The sequence below is a fragment of the Octodon degus genome, unplaced genomic scaffold (genome assembly GCF_000260255.1).
Source record: "Octodon degus isolate 3935 unplaced genomic scaffold, OctDeg1.0 scaffold00086, whole genome shotgun sequence".
Classification (NCBI taxonomy): domain Eukaryota; kingdom Metazoa; phylum Chordata; class Mammalia; order Rodentia; family Octodontidae; genus Octodon; species Octodon degus.
Window position 1 is genome coordinate 1503188 of NW_004524662.1, and position 19609 is coordinate 1522796.

At 36.4% G+C, this 19609-nt stretch overlaps 1 protein-coding gene across 1 annotated transcript in view; it reads right to left on the reverse strand.

The window, feature by feature from the left end:
* LOC111818290 overlaps positions 1-19609 on the reverse strand; it is a 142417-nt gene that overhangs the window by 72228 nt on the left and 50580 nt on the right. Inside the window, exon 5 of the mRNA XM_023721832.1 lies at positions 5056-5160. Coding sequence (XP_023577600.1) covers positions 5056-5160 — 105 coding nt within the window. The remainder of the gene's footprint in view (positions 1-5055; positions 5161-19609) is intronic.

Below are 19609 nucleotides of genomic sequence, written 5' to 3' on the forward strand. Positions count from 1 at the left end.
CTGCACTGCAGATGGTAATCTGTAATAGTAGTTTCATGCTGGAAGAGCCTATCATTCTGGTCTTCTGAATATGGGCTGCTTGTCATGACATGCCAGTTGCTGCTATGAAGTCACTCGGGTACATGGTTGTTCAAAAAGAAGAGGGTGGTGAATGAAAGCAAAAGACAGGAAAAGGAATATTGTGGGACTGTCCTGCTTCAAGGTTGTATATGGTGAGATTTTTGGACTTATGTGTAAACATAAGAAGTATATAATTCTTTATGCCTATTTTTTAAATATATTCTAATTTTTAAATGTTTTTTTATCATATTCTGTTGGGACTTAAAGTTCAACATATTAATACTTCATGAATAATACCTGTTCCATATTATGCCTAAGATGTTTGATATGCAGACAGATAGTGAGGTCAAGCTTAACAGCCTAGGTTGTTGGTAATAACAATAAGCTTGTCTTCTGGATCATTAACAACCTAAGTTTGCAGACCAAAATTAGATGAAAAAGAGGGCTGCAAGGAAAGCCAACATTTTGGCCGTAGCCTTCCAAGGTCAATTAAGATTCAGGACATATGAGAACATATACTGTAACATTATGTAACTCGGCACTGTCCCAAATTTTCTGATCAAGGAGTTTAACGGGCCAAAGAGGAAAGTGGTCGATGCTATAGAGTGTGCCTAAGGAGAGTCACATGGAGAAAAAACATTCTCTCAGGCTTTCACTGAGAGCACTTTGGCCAACCAATGGCCATGACTCATCCACATAGCTGACACTGAGAAACATTCTGAGGTACAGGACCTCAGGATAAATCCTGAGGGCATTTCACTGACCTTATCAGACCCAAAATCTACAACTCTTGTTACATAGGTCCTGCTTTACCTTGTTCTTAACCACTCAGCAGAAAAGTATAAAAACAAAATATGAGAAGTAAAGCCATGTTGCTATGTTGAACTATAGGGGACTCAGGTCAACAATTTCTGACAGTGCCAGTCATGTAGAAGACCCAATACTATCATGGACTACCGAACTCTTTTAGATTATTTTGCTGAGTTAACACACCAATAATATTCAAATAATGGAACTTAACCAAAAAGGGGTATATAGATGAATGTCCATTTTGTATCTGTGTATTCAAAGTAGTTAGGATAAATATATAGTTACATTCTCTTAAAGAATAGAGTGATTTGTTCTAATGGTGTTTGTAGATAGGATATCATGTCCGCATCTTTTACAGCAATTAACCACTGGGAGGAATGTATGCAATGTGTCAATTATTGAAACTGTCCTAACAATTTGATTTGAAAATGTCTCATTGCTATTTATCAATAAAATTATGAAAAAAACTATTTTAAAAGTCAGCAATGAGTTTACTTAGAATATGTACATTAGGATTATGAATGAGACATATTATCTGGATTTATTAGCATCAAGTGATTATTCATTTTTAAGTACAAGTAAGTATTTTAATTATAAATTGGAATGAAAATGTTCTTAATATCCTTCACTTCTAATCTTATCAGGTCAATAAGTTTTAATATAGATATATGTATTGATGTAAGAATAACTTGCAGTACTAATAATGATTATTAAATTTATTTTATAATTAGTGATTGTGATACAACCAGAAATAAATATGTAAATACGACAGCATGATAGATTCATGACCACTTAAGCCATGCTGTTTCTTTAGAAATAAACTTAAGAGAAGTTAAAGCAGAAAACAGAAGTCATAGTCAAAATCATAAAGAATATACAAATATACAAAGTCATAAAGAAATTGTAACTGGAAGGATAAAACAATTCTAGTAATCATAAAATATAGTAAGTGAAATTTATTTTAAACTTGGAGCAAAGAAATTTTAGAATGTATAACTAGCACTTTCATTCAAAAGACACATAAGTCTTTAAAGAAGTATCATTTCATTCCTATGAGTAGAATTATGGACCTGTTATCTCAAGCTGGAAAGTATTGTTGGATCCTTCTTCTTCTTAACAGGAAGAATGGACAATCTCCAGCGTTTATTTTCTTTTGGAACTCATTTCTAGTGGGTTATTCCAGGATCACCAGTTCTCACTAATCCTCCTCTGCTACAATTTCTACCTCTTTAAAGAAAATATTTCCTACTCTTAATTCCCTGTATTCACACAATTCTATAAACTGGGATAGAAAAATTCATACATGTCTGTTATAAGCAAACGTAGAGTTCAGAAAGCACCGTAGACATCTAACACACTCCCTACTGTCAGCTCAAATAGAAGCAGATGACACCATTAAAGCGTAAAGAGAAGAATATGCAGGAGAAAACTGCCAGCCACAGTGCAGTTCTAACAAATGTGAAAAGGGATAAAAGAGAAAGAACTGGGTGGGAAAAATTTCACACTATGGAGCAGTTCAGAGAAAAAAATCAGGCAAATAGAAGGTCTTGAGTGCAATCAATCCCACATCAAGCCGAAATGGATGAGCTCTATTATCCAGCTTGTGTTGAGTCACAGGCTGGGAGCAGATCAAAGGAAGCATGACCTTGAAGTGAATACCAGGGTAGTTGTAATTGCTGGCAGTCAAGTATCCTCCTCTTAGGAGACTCCCAAAAGAGAAGTGAGCATCATATTCCCACAGATGCTACACCTACTTAAGCAAATTAATATTTACCAACCATTTGCATTAAAGCGATCTTTTAAAATATTTTGTGTCATAAATCTCTTTTTAGCTCATGGCATCTGCATACACTTTTTCTGAAATAAATGAAAAGATTAGTTGGTACATAATCACAATAGGGAAATGCAAATTTCCATACCGATCCTTCAAGATTTTTAAATCTACATGTAGTTGGAAGAGGAATTCCAATCAGAAAAATATGTGTAAAAGATACATGTTCAAATATATTTTACAAAATAAAAGGCAGTATAATATAAATTATCATTCCATATAGGTAAAAATATTAATCTAAATGACAGGAAAAATGTCTGAAAGTGTACACAGAATGCATTTAGAAATGGTTTATTTCAGGAAGAAAAGAATGAGAGAGAACTACTAAAGGCAGAAAATGTTTTTTATGCCATATACATCTTTATTATTTGAACTTTTAGTATAAAACACGCTACTTATACAATTTCGTAAGTACTTAATAGGCCTTGGCATAAGAAATGGAACAATTACATAATGTAGCTTAACAAAAGACAAAATATTTTTAAACTGAAAGTACAAAATACTAGAAAGGGACTTTCCAGAATGCAGTTGAGAGGTAAGCATCAGAAAAAAAGCCCCTCTGAGTCACGGAATCCAGACACTGGAATATAGCAATGTGACTAAGAGAAGAAGAAGGGAAGTGGGTCCCTAGGACACAGGAAGGATCTGATGAAACCTGAAGCCATTGGGAAGTGGGAGAATGGAAACTTCAAAGAAGAAGGAGGTAGCAGGTGGCACTTTCTCCAAGCACAGACTCACCATGTGAGAGGGCAGCTTGAGCCTGTACAGTTTTAGTGATGGCTGGAGACTCCAGAGCCCACCATGGAGAAACACACCAGTGGACTGGATCAATAGAGGTTATGGGCTTCATTTGCTGGTGAGTTAGTTGGGGTCAGGTACCCACACACAAGAAGGCAATACACTGGAGGCCATCTCAGAGAGGGGCCAACCAAGCTAGGAAGTCAGAGAAACTCTGAGCTGGCTCTGAGTTCAAGCAGGCAAAAAGTACACAGACGGCTGCAGCCTACTGGGTCTGGCTCCAGCCTAAAGGCCACAAACCAGGCTGAACTTCAGCGGAAGTAAAGGTACAGGCTCACCCACATCGTACTGTAAAGCTGCAGCTGCCTTGCTGGGACGAATCAACTCCGATCTGGACTTTGTCTGCCCACTTTGTCTACCAGGAAGAGCAAAGACAGACTTTGAAGTGGACATTGTTTTTCTTATTTTCTTTGCCTCTTTCTCTATTTTTATTTGTTGTTGTCTTCATTATTTGTTCTTTATATGAGCATGAACATGATTTCTAGGGATTTTTTGCTTTTATTCTGTTCAGTTGTTTTTATTTCTTCCTTCTCTCTTTCCCTCCTGTCTTCTTCACCAGTTTCCCAAGGTTTATGTAATCGCCATTTGTCGTCCAGCCTTGCTTCTAATCTCTTGCTCCTCTTCTGTACCTCTATTTGTCCCTAACTCCTTTTAAATTTTCTCCCTGAGGGCAAAATTGCCATATTGAGGGTTTCTTTATGTATACAATTTTCTGGTTTGTTTAAATTTTGTTATATAACCACAAACGCAGTTCATATGGTTAAAGAGGGCAAAATAATAGTTACCTCAATTTGTCATTTTCTACACTGTTTGATTCTATTGTTATTACTGATTGTACCACTTTAGCCAAAACGACACACTGTTCCAACCAGTTGTTTTTCCTGGTATATTAAGACTGAGATTGCCTACAGCTCATTAAAAATACCATAGACCCAGGGCATTGGCCAAGAACCAGAAGTTGGGCCAAGTAGGCAGCAATTTATTCCTCATAAACTGAAGATCTAAAGTTTTGCAAGACTCAAAACCCAAAAGCAACCTACACCTACAAGATAGCTCTGAGTAGTAATCTCCTAAGGATTCTAAATCCTAGCAATACAGCCACTCATCATAGGCAATTCACAAACATCAACCTAGAAGTTAAACTAAGAATAGAAAATAGAAAATGAGAAGACACTTAAACAAGATGCAACACCAGACTTCCAGCTCACCAAAGGCCAATCCAGAGGACATGAGGTGGAACAATCTGAAAGTCACCCACCTGGATTCTCTGAAGTGGTAACAGTGGAAGAAACAATTCTAAAATTTGTTCGGACCTAGAATAGCTAAATCAATTCTGGGCAATAAAGACAAGGCAAGAGGTATCAGAACCCCTGATCTGAAATTATACTGCAAAGCTACTGTGATAGAAACAGCATGGTACCAGCAATAAAATAGGGCTAATGACCAATGTAATAGATTATAACGTGCAGAAACAAGAAAATTTAATGTCATAAGCAATTATAAAATTCAGTTATTAAATAAGAACAATAATATAGAAAACATATTTAATACATTACCTCATATTGTGGATACACAGTTTCCTTCATGACAGACTCTGGAACTGCAAATTTCGGCGCAGCTGGATTCCAAAACATTTTTGTGCATCCTGGATAAGCAGACATCTTTGAGAGTAACAAAACATAAATTAGAGATAGCATTAAGTAGCCTCTAGGATAAATAAAAGAGCCTGCCCAAATTGTTCATTAGTTTCATACTTTCTGGTAACACGGGAAAGACGATTGTCATACCCATCAGATTAGGAAAAAGGTGAAGTCAGCAATACTAAATGACACAAAGGGAGTGAAAAGATGAGTAAGAATGTACTGGAGGAAAACGGACCATTTCTACAACCTGCACAGGCCACGTGTTTCAGCAACTTCACTTCCAGCTACATATTCTATGCAGATACTTACATAAGCTCATATACACATGGACTACTAGTGAAGCAAATGAAATACCAAAAATAAAGTGATCATTTACACAAAAGTAGGTGAATAAAATTTGGTAAATGTATATAATCCAACACAATAAAGTCATTAAAACACAAAATTTATGATACATAGATATTAAAACAAAACTGAGAATAAACTGAAAATAAGCAATTTTCAGAAAGATACAAAAATGTCATTTACATAAGTTTAGCTGCAATACACAAACTGTATTATTTTTCTTTAGGATAACAAATACATTTAGTAAAATACAAATTCATGAATTGGAAAGATCACAATTATAACAACAACTACCGCTGGGTAGAAAGGAAGAGAAATGAAATTAGGAAAAAGTCCAAAGTACTTAACAATTTCTACTTTTTATTTTTAAAAAATAAGACAAAATATTCACATTTATGAATTCTTGATAATATATCCCCAGGTGTTCAACAGTGTGATTTCTGCAGTGTGAGCGTGTGTGTGTGTGTGAGCGTGTGTGTGTGTGTGTGTGTGTGTGTGTGTAGCTTAAAGCTGTTCCAAATGAAAACTAATCAGGCTGGAGGTAATGAAACTACGCTCTATAATAGTGGTGTATAATGCAGGAATTGTGGCAATTTGATATTGTGCATTTGGCAAAGCCCGCAGAACTTAACAGCACAGAGTGAATTTTAACATAATATACATTTTAGAAAAATTGTTTAGGTCAGTAAGAATCCCAGAGTGAAATCCAAATCATAACAAAACAATCTAACTGTATTAGAAATGTATAAAATAACCTCACTAATGGAAGTGAGGGAGAAAGATGCTGACCTCAGGAACATTGAAAAAGATGCAGAGCATATAAAACTACACACAAAAGAAACCAGACATCAAGCACTCATTGTACTTTAACCAGTAAAGCACTCTGCAGGAATATAAATTAACAATTCTGATATTTCTATGTGTAGACACTGAAATTAAAAATTAATTAGATCAATGGAGAATGATAGAAGTCAGTTTGTCATTGTTTAAGTGGGAATTTAAGGATAAACAAAAGAGGAGCCTAAAACATGCTACCCACATGGTCACCGGCAGTAGTATATGCCTATAATGCGCCCCGAAAACTGAAGCAGAAGGACCATCATGAGCTGAAGGCCAGCCTGTGCTATGTGGTGAATTCAAGACCAGCCTAAACTACACAGTGAGATTCGGTCTCAAAAACCAAATTAATTAATTAATATAAAGTGGTCCATGTGGTAGTGGATCAGAGTTGGAAAAATCAGTATGAACTCATTTATCTTAATATACACAGAAACATTTACATATAAAAATACAGATATGTATAGTTATATGAATTTGTATATACATATTTATTTTCTTGTTTTTTCAATGGATAAGACCTAAAAACAATAATGGCCAAGTAACAAACACACCAACTGCCCAGATTCTAGGTGCAATCTCCAATGAGTAGAATCAGGGGTTCCATACAGAAATGGTTGATTCTAGGATTAAGGCAGGAGGAAACACATAAAATAAGCTCAAGACATCCTGTACTTCTACAGATTGAGTTCTCAAAACAATAAAAAATAAAACTTTATAATGTTGTATAATCAAACAGACATAGGAGCTAATTGAAGGACTTTGGAGTGGTTCAGATTCAAACTATAACAGTGTTAATAATAAATAATAATGATGATGATGATGTATGAATAATATCTCAAAACATAAGTAACCATAAGTTACACTGATATAACTAATAAGTGAAAATAAACTTCCTAAACAGAAGAATCTTAATTTTTATAGCTACTCTACTCTCTAGAAGGTGTAATACAAATTCCTTATTCCTTAATTGCAGAAAGTGTGTAAAGCAATTTGCTTTAAAAGAAATATAAGGGCTGGCCAAATAGCTTAGTGGATTAAAGCATCTCCAAGCAGGCACAGGGGCCAGGAGTTCTATCCCTAGACCTCCTGTGCCAGCCCCACCCCCGGGGCACACCGAGACAGCAATTGAGACTGGGCACAGTGGCACACACCTGTAACCCCAGTTCTTGGGAGGCTGTAAGCAGGCGGATCACTACAAGCCCAATCTAGTAGTGAGACCCTGAACACCCTCTAGACCCTCTCCTAAAATATAAAAAGGAAAAAGAAATATAGAAAGGTATAAAAAAAGAATAACTTTACAAGGAAAAAACCCAATATACCACTTTAGCATCTAACACTGAAGTTAATAAATCCTGCTGATAGTATGTTACCTGGATGTAATCAGGGAAAAGAGCATTTTACCTCAGTGGTCTTCCTCCTAAACTCACAAAACCCAATCAAATTAGAAATCCTAACTGGGACACATTCTGCAAAATACCTGAGCACTATTTATCAAAATTATCAAATCAAACACCCATCACCTGAGGAATACATAAAAAGATGTGGTATTTTTATACAATGGAGTATTACTTAACTATAAAGAAAGATAAACTCAAGGTTTTTAAAGGTAAATGGATGCAACTAGAGACCATACTCAGAAGTGAAATTAATCAGACCTGACTGTGGAAACATTGTATTGTTTTCCTACAGTAAGAACCTAAAAGTGTAAACAAAGTCAAAGGGAAAGGGAAAGAAATTGCTCCACAGGAAATTATAAGGAGGATGGTAGAAAGGAGAAAAAAAGAACGGGGGGTATATTACACACACACACACACACACACACACACACACACACACACACACACCAGCTAAGATAATTGTATTATTAATTTCTAGTGGGTTATTGAAAAGAGCAGTTAATGCTCAATTGTTTGATCAATTTTGCATGCCTACATCTTGCAATCTGAGCAACTGCTTTCAAGATAACAATATGCAATATAATAACCATTGCTAATTTCTTGTCATATTGTTTTGAAATTCTGCATCATTTTAATTTTTTTAAATTTTATTCTCTTTAAAATAAAAGTCAAATCATGAAAAACACAAGGAAAATCTGAAAAATTGTAGCAGCCAAAAGGAACCTAAAGGGGCCAGCTGATGGCTCAGTAGACTAAAGCACCTGCTTAGGCAAGCTTAGGCAAGCACAGGGACCAAGGTTCAATCCCCAGAACCACATGCGGCACCAGCCCCACCCCCAGGGTACAATGAACCAGTGATGGAGTCCAGGTATAGTGGTGCATGCCATAATCCCAGCGCTGGGGAGGCTAATACAGGAGGATCACTACAAGGTTGAACTGCATAGCAAGACCTTGTATCCAATAAATAAATATTTTCTTTTAATTTTTTTATAAAGGGACCTAAAGAGATAAGATAACTAAGTGTAATATGATGTCCTAGACAGAATACTAAAACAAAAGGATGACATTAAAACTAAAAAGTTTGAACAATATACAGACATTACTTATTAATATGTCAGTATTGGTTTACTTATTAATTTTTTAAACTGTTATTAGTACGTATTTATAGAACATATTTATGGAATTATGGATTATGTCATTGTAAGGAATTGGTACACATATATAACACATCTCAATATTTCCCCCTTAGTGTTACAGTAGATGTTTGTAATTCTCCCAAGAATATCATTATGAATTACCTGGCACAAAACAATAGAATATTCTCTCAGAATTCTGGAAAGAAGGTATGGATCAAGGCCATGCTCCCCCTGAGGACTATAGAGGACCTGGTCTCTCCCTAGGTTCTATAGGTTGCCAGGAATCCTTGTGTTCCTCGGCTTCAACTGTAACATTTGGCTCTCTCCTTCCAGCGGCACATCACCTCTTCCCTGTGCATCTGTCGTCACCTGGCATTCTCGCTCCATGAAGATACCAGTATGTTGGATTTAAGCTCCATCCTACATGTGGTACGACTTTATCACAAGATTTTTCATTTCATCTGCAAAGTCCTTATTTCTAAATAATATCACATTCAAGAATCATGGATTAAGACCTGAACACAGACTAGGCATGGTGGCATGCACCTGTAATCCTAGTGCTTGGGAGGCTGAAGACAGGAGGATCACTACAAGTCCAATCTGCAGTGAAACCCTGTAGACCCTGTACTAAATATATAAAAGAAAGACGAACACATCTTTTGGGGATCACTTTTTAACCCACTGTTATCTTATTAAGAAAAAAAAAAACAAGGCTTCAACTGTACCATTTGGTTCTCTCCTTCCATGAGAAATCTTAATATTTTCTTCGTAAATTTTCTGTGAAGTCAAAAACTATTTTGAAAACAGAGTGTTATGTTAATAGAATAAAACAGTGAAAATAAAAATAATTTTTAAAATAGGTGCAAGCAAAATTAATGAGGCATTTATGAACTGAGCTGAAAGAAAAAATGGTAATTTTTAAATTTGTTTTAAAGTATGGTAATATTGGTAATTATATGTTCTTTAATGCTTTTTTTGATTTTAATAATATTTAAGTGGATGATGTGTTTTTCCCAAAACAATTTCTTTTGCTTGGAAAAAAAATCTCAAATGATAGTAAAATCTCAACTTTCAAAACTCCCCTATCACCAAATATGACACCTCCTGGACAGTGGATGTTACACAGAATTTCTGAAGTAAATCTGAAGACCCAAACCCAGTAAATAAAAATTCACAATTAGAAATGAATCTCGAAAAACTTTTATTTCTAGCCAGAAATACACCTCAACCAACCCATACACTTGTTCACATGGCTCTTAATAGCATCACAGAGAAAAATAAATTTTGCAGTTGTGAGGTTAATCTGTCCAAAAAAGAAAGTCAAACTTAAGTGTCCATTTGTCCTGCGTTTCACTGCATCACTGTGTGGTTTCCAGACCTAGAGCCAGGAAGTCCTTGCTACAAGATGAATACACTCTTCCAAAATCAGTTGAAAACTCTTCTTCCAAAAATTACCTAGAAATTAAGAGGATGTAAGGTATTCAAATGGCATAACACACACACACACACACACACACACACACACACACACACACAATATGGTAACTCCTCTCATGCAGTGGACAGACCTGCAACAGTTTAAGTATCTAGAGTGCAAGTGTTGACCAAGATGTAAGCAAGACACAGGCTTCTAAGGGAGGAAGTGGGATAACAGCTCTAAACATCAGTACTTTGCTTTCAAGGAAAATTACAGAAGCCCCTTCAGGAGAACATTTAATTTATCAAAATAAATAAGCACAATCAATGTAAATTAGTTCAATATGCAATGTTTGAAGGGTTCTACAAAGAGTTCTAGGGAAATGATATGAAACAGCAGAGTTGGTGGCTGCTAGAACTCCACAGGAGGGTAGAGAATGCATAGCAAACAGAATTACTAACTACAAAGGCTCTTGGTTTAATTTAAAGTTTAACAGCACTTTACTGCCCCAAAGGTTATATTACAACCCAGTACAATAACTCATATTCATACTGCTGCCAAAGGGCAGAATATTCTACTCACTAAAGGAGAGAGACATGCAAATTAATTTCAGAGGTAAGTTAAGCTTCCTATAAATGAAACATAAGGCAGAGCACCCGTTTTGAAAATGTAGTCTGAGACCCGGGAAAAGGTTATTTGCATTTTTCACTGTGTTGATATTTGAACTGATGATGAAAAAGTATTATATGATGAAACTGACAGGGCCTTCATATGAACCAAGACAGCTGCACCTTAAAATGCCCTCCAGGAAACAGGAAAAAAATCACTAATTTTATTAAATCTCAACCTTTAAATACACATTCTTTAATATCCCATATGAGTAAATGAGAAATCCACACAAAATGCATGCATGTCCACAAGAGAAGTATAAGAGGGGTTCTGTGGAAAAGCATGGCTATTGTTTAAATTGTCAGATGTAGTAGACACTCTGAAAGAGAAAGCATCAAATGGTGGCTATCGAGAAGTAAATATGTGACAAGAATTTCTTGAAAAGGAATGTTACAGACCAGTCATTTCAAATCAAACTTTAGATTATTTATACCAATAAAAAATTATGGACTTTCAAAAATATTAGAACTCCTGAAAATTAATGGGCCTCACAATGACCGTGCCAGACTCCCCAGTGCTAAAGCCTTTTCTGACACTATCAACAGTAGGTTGCAATGATATTACAGCCATAGTGAAATGTATGAAAATCTGAAGAACTATGCAACTCTCTGAGTGGTATTTTCCAGATGACCAAGGAATGATTTTACAATGTCATCCATGAGTAAAGATCATCCAACATGAAAGCTAAACCAACAAATATTAATGTAATAAGGTATGAAAAAAGTCACAGATATAGCTTCAAATTTCAATTTCAACAAACACTTAGTCGTTGACTCATACTTTTCATTTTTTATTTTTATAAGTACCATGTTTGTAGTGTACAGGGATTACATTCCTCAAGGGGAGCAGGGATGTGCACCTACCATATCTTAATTCCTTTTTCATTTCTTTCCTTTCTTCTCCCTTCCTCCTCAGTCTCTTGATCCAGTTCCCTTTCGTAAACAATCTGTATCTCTGCTTGCTATTTTTTTCTTTATTTGTATTTTAGATTTCTCATATAGTTATTTTTATTTATTTATTTGTGTGTGTGTGTGTGTGTGTGTGTGTGTGTGTGTGTGGCCAGCTCAGCCCACCAGGGGGCGGGGCTGGCAGGCATGTGGTGCTGGGGATTGAACCACGGTCCCTGGGCTTTGCCAAGCTTGTTCCGAGTAGGTGCTTTAGACCGCTGAGCCATCTCACCAGCCCCCTCATATAGTTAAATTAATCATCATATATTACATTTTCTTTTTCTAAGCTTAGCTTTTCTTTTTCTTCTTTCTTACTTATTCCATAATGGTCCCCTGATCATTACTTTTGAATTAAGCTTTATATGTTTTAGTTTACATGCAGAAAAAAATACAAAAAGATAACACTCACTCTTTACCCAACTAGCCCCAAAATATTGTCTTTCAAAGCTATAGTACACTTTCATAATAAAGTTGACATTGATAGTCAAGATTCAGAAAAGTTCCTGCACCACAAAGATCCTCATGCTGTCCTGCACTATATTCATCCTTGCTCCCACCCTGTTGCATACATTTAAGTTATGAATTATTTTAAGTTAAAAATGTTGTAGGATTCAAGACTTTGGTGAAAGTTCTCTTCCTCCACGTCTTCTCTGCCTTTTTCTTCTCCTTCTCCCCTCCCTCCCTTCTTCTCTACCTCTTGTCCTCTTCTTTCTTCTTTTCATATTCATATCTAACTGCTTGAATAACAATTGTTGAAAAGGCTACCTGCATTGAATTTCTTTTTTACCTTTATCAAAAATCAGTTATACATACCTGTCACAGTCCATTGTGGTACCAGGGATCGAACTCAGGACCCTGTGCTTGCAAGGCAAGCACTTATTCCACTGAGTTATCTTCCCAGCCTCTAATTTGTCAATTTTCTACCCCATTCTATTGATCTATGGGTGTACAACAGTGATAGCGAACCTCCGGCATGTGTGCCACAGTCAGATATTTATTGTCAATGAAAGCTATAAAAGTGAAAATTACTGGTCTACACCATCACCAAGACCACGTCGTATTGATTCACTATAGCTAACATAATTAGTCTTCAGTTCTAGTGAAGTTGATTTCTGCCATTTTAGTTTTCCTTTTTAAACTACTTTAGCTATATAAATTTTAGAATTTTTTTTTACCATTATTACAAAAAGTCTTTATGGAAATTTGGTAGGAATTCAAACTTGCCCAAATGCCCTCTATTGGAGATAAATGACATTGTACTATGTTGAGTCTTCTAGCTCAGAACGTGGAATCGCTATTTAATTATGTCACTTTGATTTCTTCATGAGAATTCTGCAATTTTCAGCTTCCAGACTTTGTATGCAAATGCTAGATTTATACTTATTCAAATTTTTTAGCAATCGTGAGTAGCATTATTATAGTGTTAGCATTACTATAGAGTTAAAATACTATTACAGGGTTACATATTTAGTAGATAGATACATAAAATACCATTGAAATTTTTATGTTTATATTATATTCTATGACTTTACTAAGTGCAATTACTAGTCCTGTGATATTTTTCTTTTACACATTCCTTGGAATTTTCTATGTAGTCATCACATTGTTTGCAAACAGGGGAACCCATATTGAATCCCTTCTGCTCTGTCAGTTTACTTTCTTCTTCTTGCCTTTTTTCCCTGCCATGGTTCAGCACTAGTGCTCAGCACTGTATTGAATAAGAGTGGTGAAGAGAAATAGGTTTTTACCATTAAATATAATGCTAGCTGTATGTATAATGCTGGTAGATGATCTTTATCAAACTGTAGTAGGTTCCTTCTATTCCCATTTTGCTGAGAACTTTTATCATGAAAATGGGTATTAATTTTGCTAGATGCTTTTTGTATTTATTTATAGAATTTTGTAATTTTTCTTTATTACTATGATGAATTACAATGATTGATTTTTCAAGTAATAAATCAGCTTTACATTCCCAGAATAACCCCTTTAACCAATAGTGTATAATTCCTTTTATGTATTTTTCAAATCTATATCAGTATTTGTTAAGGTGTTAAGGTGTTTTATAGCTGATGTTTACAAGAGATGTCCTTAGTTCATACTGGGATGCCATGACAGTACTCTTGAGAGTGGATAACCTATACAGAACAGAAATGTATTTTCTCAGTTTTGGAGGCTGAGAAGTGCAAGATGAAGGCTACTATATCTGCTATGGGCCTCCTTTCTATGGCCTCAAATGGGAGAAAGCAGTGGAATCATAAGACAAAAAACAGAGAGAAAGCCTATTCTTTTACAAGAACATTAACCCCACCTCCCCAGACAGAGGCCTCATGCCTTAAATATCCTACCTTAAATATCCTACCTCTTAATACTGCTGCAATAACCATTTAATTTCAACATAAATATTGAAGGGGACAAATATTGAAACCATTTTGGTCTGTATTTTTCTTTGTCATCTAGCTTAGGTGTCAGAGTATTGCTAGATTCAAAAAATGAATTAGAAAGTATTCCCTCTCCTTTTCCTTTTGTACAGAATTGGTTTTAATTCTTCTTTAAATATTTAGTATCATTTTCTCTTATAAAATCATTTAGGCTGGGAGATATATGGGGGAAGGGGCTTTTCAATTCAACTTCCTTAATGGTTATAGAAATAATGAAATTATCTATTTAATATTGGATAAATTGAGGTAGTCTGCAGTTTTTTGAAGAATTGCTTTATTTTATCTGTGTTGCCAAATTTATGTGAGAGCATAATTGCTCATAATATTCTTACAAAAATCTCTGAATATTGTCAGGATCTGTAGGGATAACCTTTCATGCCTAATACTGTCCATTTGTGACTTCTCTGTTTTTTCTTTGTCAATTTTACTAAGGATCAATTTCACTGTTTTCAAAGAACTCTCTCCTTTAGCTATTTTTCTTCTTTCAATGTTATTGATTTCTTATATTTGTTACCTGTTCCTTCTGCTTGCTTTGGGTTTATTTTACTCTTCTTTTTCCTTGTTCTTCAGGTGAGTATGTGAGTTATTGATCTGGGACATTTCATCTCTACTGTAAGCATTATAGGTCATAAACTAGCACCTAACACATTTTGATTGTGTCCCACAGTTTTTGATGTGTTGTATTTTCATTTCATACTGTTCACTGGATTTTTTTAATCCCTTGAAACTTCTGCTTTAACCCATATGTTCTTTATAATTGTATTGTTTGGATTTCCAGTTTATTGTTGCTGTTGTTTTCCTGTTATTGATTTGCAGTCTGATTATGTGAGGTATCTATTCTATCTTGATATCTGTTCTGTGGTAACTGAAAAGAAAATGTAACTTTTGGATTTAGTATTTTTAAATTCTTCTTAGATGCTGGGTCTTTCTGAGTCCTTGCAGGTTTTCTTTTCTATCAGTTACTGAACGAAAGATGTTAGTTTTCAACTATAACCACAGAATACCTATTTCTCTCATCAGTTACATGAGGTTTTCTTTACGTATCTAACATTTCTTTTAACTGGCGTAAATACATTCTACAGACACCATGTCTTCTTGGTATATCCACACATTTACCATAAGACAATGCCCTCCTTTATCTAATAATTTTCTGTGCTTGGAATTCTGACATTAAATAGCTATTTCCCACATTTCTTTAATTAATGGTTGCATGATATACCCTTTTTCACTCAACTTGGCTTTGTTATATTTCAAATATGGCTTCAAGCCATACAATTTTAGTTCCTTGTGCCACTTTTTCATTTAATAGGTATATTTAGACAAATTACATTTAATTTAGGGTTTAAGTCTGTCATTTTATTTTGTTAATTTTCACCAGCTGTTTTGCTTTCTCTCTACCTTTTTGTGTGTTACTTAAACAAATTTTAGAATTTCAGTTTTATGTTTGAGTCTATCTCTTTGTGTAGCTCTTTACTTGTTGATCTGGTATTTACTACACTATATAAATATAGTATCACTGTATGAATGTTATCATTCTACCAGTTTGAATGATGTTGAGAAACCTTACCTACTTTTATGCTGCCTCCCATTTACAACTATTTCTTCTACACAGAGTCATAACAATGTGATAATTTTTGCTTCATGTGACAAGCATAACTTAGAAAATTGAAGAAGAAAAAAAAAGAAATTTTCTTCCATTTGTGCAGTTTTGTCTTTGCATGTTTTTTTGTTGTTATTTCTTCAGAATATTCCAAGATTTCTTCTTTTATTATTTTCATCTCCTTGGCTATTCTTGCATGGTAAATTGTTTGGCAACAAATTCCCTTAATTTCCTTTCACCTCAGCACATCTTCATTACTGGAGTATATTTCTCTGACTATGGGATACTGGGTTCACAGATTTTTTTTTCCATGCTTTGGAAACTATTGTCATGGGGGTTGTCTCAGTCATTATTCTCTTGTTGATGGGACAGATACCAGACACCCAAAATGAAGGAATGAAAGTTTTATTTAGCTCATAGTGGAGATTTTAGTACAGACTCAGCTGGCTCCAAGGAAAAGAGGCATAGCCCAGACAGCAGCCTTTCATGGTGGCAGTAGAGAGCAAGAGTGAAATTTTAAGGTAAATCTTAGCTGTGAGCCCCTGTACAAATGAAAATTTAAATGCTTCCAACATTCAATGGCACAAGATAAACATCACCATTCCAAAAGGTACACACAGCATGATACCAAGTATTGGGACCAAAGCAAATCCAAAATCCAGAGGGGCCAACATTAAGTCCTGTAGTTTCCATGTGGAACATCCAAAGCAATCTGTGGCAAACTGTGAGCTCCATGTGGGTCCACCTCTATGACACTTCTACTAGTAGCTCAGGCAGCTAGCTAGCCTGTTTCCCCTCCTCACATTGTAATGCAGAGTATCTGCCCCAGGGCACTCACACCCATAATCCCAGCATTAGATCATGAATGAATCACAAACTCCAGAAGCCACCACATGACTGGTTTTGGGGAGACAACTAGACACAAACCATAACATTCCAACCCTGGACCCCCAAAGACTCATGCACATTCCTTTGTCTGAAAAGCATTTTAGTCCATTCTCTAAGAGTTGCCAAAAAAAAAGAAAGAAAGAAAGAAAGAAAGAAAGAAAGAAAGAAAGAAAGAAAGAAAGAAAAGAAAAGAAAAGAAAAGAAAAGAAAAGAAAAGAAAAGAAAAAAGAAAGAAAGAAAAGAAAGAGAGTTGCCAAAGTCCTATAGGTTCAGCATTGCTGGAAAGTCCAAGTGCCAACTCTCTTCCAAGATTTAAGGCAAATCTTAGCTGTGAGCCCCTGTACAAATGAAAATTTAAATGCTTCCAACATTCAATGGCACAAGATAAACATCACCATTCCAAAAGGTACACACAGCATGATACCAAGTATTGGGACCAAAGCAAATCCAAAATCCAGAGGGGCCAACATTAAGTCCTGTAGTTTCCATGTGGAACATCCAAAGCAATCTGTGGCAAACTGTGAGCTCCATGTGGGTCCACCTCTATGACACTTCTACTAGTAGCTCCCATGGCTTCTCTCCTAGGCTGGCTTTGCTCCCTCCTTGCAGTTTTCCTCAGATGATCCATGTTCCTGGTTTTTCAAAACTTATGGGGTTTCCACGGAATAGGCTTCTCACTAACAGCTTTACATTCCACCCTCTCAGAGGCACACTGCCTGGCCTCCCAGGCCTTATTCTGAAATTTAGGTGGAAGCCTTCTTAACCTCAGAACTCTTAGATTCTACAAGTGCCTAAAACCAATGCCACGTGGATGATGCCAAGATCTGCTGCCAGCCTGGCGCATTAGCCAGGCTTCCTTCTCACTTGGCTATAGGGGTAGAGTACCTAAATCACTGAGCACTCTGACCCTGATTCCAAGGAATAAATTCTCTGTGCTGGCACAATTCTGGAACCTGGTGTGGCTGCTGCCACCATTCTGGAACATGGCACTCTGCAGCTTTCTTTTCAAGGCAAGGTCCCTTACACTTGCAGCTCAGAGGATGCAAAGAACAGAGACCTAATGCTTCCTGTGATGCCCTCAGGCCATCCTTTACACTCTCTTATTCCTTCTCTTCAATGGAGATCCTCTCAGCTCTGTCTTTGCAATCCACAGCTTTAATCTAGAGGCAGGATTTCTATCAGCCTTATTGTCTTCTGAGCTCTGACCAGAATCTCCCATACAGAATAGGTGAAGCCATTCTAGTGCTTCCTTTCTGGCAAAACTCACAACATTTTAAATCATCTTGCTGGGCTCTTTGCTCTTGATTCTCAACATAAATTTGGCTAAAAGCCCCCAACAATAGCCATGCCACTGCTTCAACATTCGGCTGCTTTGAAATTTCTTTTGAAAGATTAATCAGTCTTCCATGCATAATCTTAGTCTCAGGCAAAATCTCTGAACATGAGAAAAGTGCAGACAAACTTTCTGACAGGCCAAAACACACATCATCTGGAGTCCAACAACCAATGCAGCTCTTCTTCCTAGGGGAACCTCCCCAGCATGTTCTTTATAGGCAGGATTTCTATTAGCCTTCCCATCTTCTAAGCTCTGACCAGAATATCCCATTCAGAATAGCTGAAGCTGTTCCAGTGCTGTTCTTGCAGACAACATCTCCAAACCTTTCCTATCTCTTCCCATAAGCCATTCCCAAAAGCTTGTAATCCATATGGTCAGGTAGTCACAGCAGCAACCCAACTCCTCTGATACCAAATTCTGTCTCAGTTACTCTCCTCTCATTGCTAGGACAAAATAGCCAACATCCAAAATTAAGGAAGGAAAGACTTATTTAGTTCATAGCCAGTGGAGGTTTCATTTCATACTCAGGGAGCTCCAAGACAGAGTGGAACATGTCAGAGAGCAACCTTTCATGGTGGTGGCAAAGAGCAGAGGGAAAGTCTAGCTCCCTTCTATTTCATTCAGGCTATTTGCCCCAGGCTGGGTATAGTACTTACAGGCATAATCCCAATAGCATTTATACCCATAATCCCAACAACACTCACACCCATAGTCCCAGTGGATCATGAGTTAATCACAAACTCTTGAAGTCTGCCCCATGACTGTATGAGGCTTTGGGGGAACACCTATACACAAGCCAGAACAGGAATGAAGAGAAATGGCAAAACAGTACTCATCAGCAAAGCATACCTTCTCCAGGACCAAGAATCCAGACACCTGGAAAAGAACAACTTGACAAGGAGAAGAAAAAAAAAATAAGAAGTAGAGCTTCATGATCTCAGAAAAAAAAACTGACAAGAAAATTGGAAATAGCAGAGAAGCTAGAGAAATAAAACACAACACTGAGAAAAGGACAAAGCATTCTCGAAAGCTCACCCCAGCTCCCAGGGAGGAAGTCCTGTCTCCAAATGCAAGGTAAGCTCAGAGGGTTGTGAGCTCCAGGAGAAACAATGAACCAGACCAGCAGCTCTTGTACCAAGGAAAGTGTCTGGTTATTGTAAACTACAAAAAGTGTGGGCTTTTTCTCCAAAAGTGACTCCTTCTTCATGGAAGGCTAGAGTTAAAAAACAAATTGAGTACAGCACTGGACATATTACCAAAGTGTGTTTAATCAGGTGCCATTTTTGGAAGGAGTTATTATTTAAGACTGAACCAGCCACAGAATAAAAAACTATCTCTTCAGGATTCCCTACATTGTCCACCCCTGAGGGTGAGAGATAGCCATGAGGGACAGCCACAGAAAGAAGGCAAGCTAGACACAGACCTCAACTCTTTGCGAAGCTTAAATTTCAGCC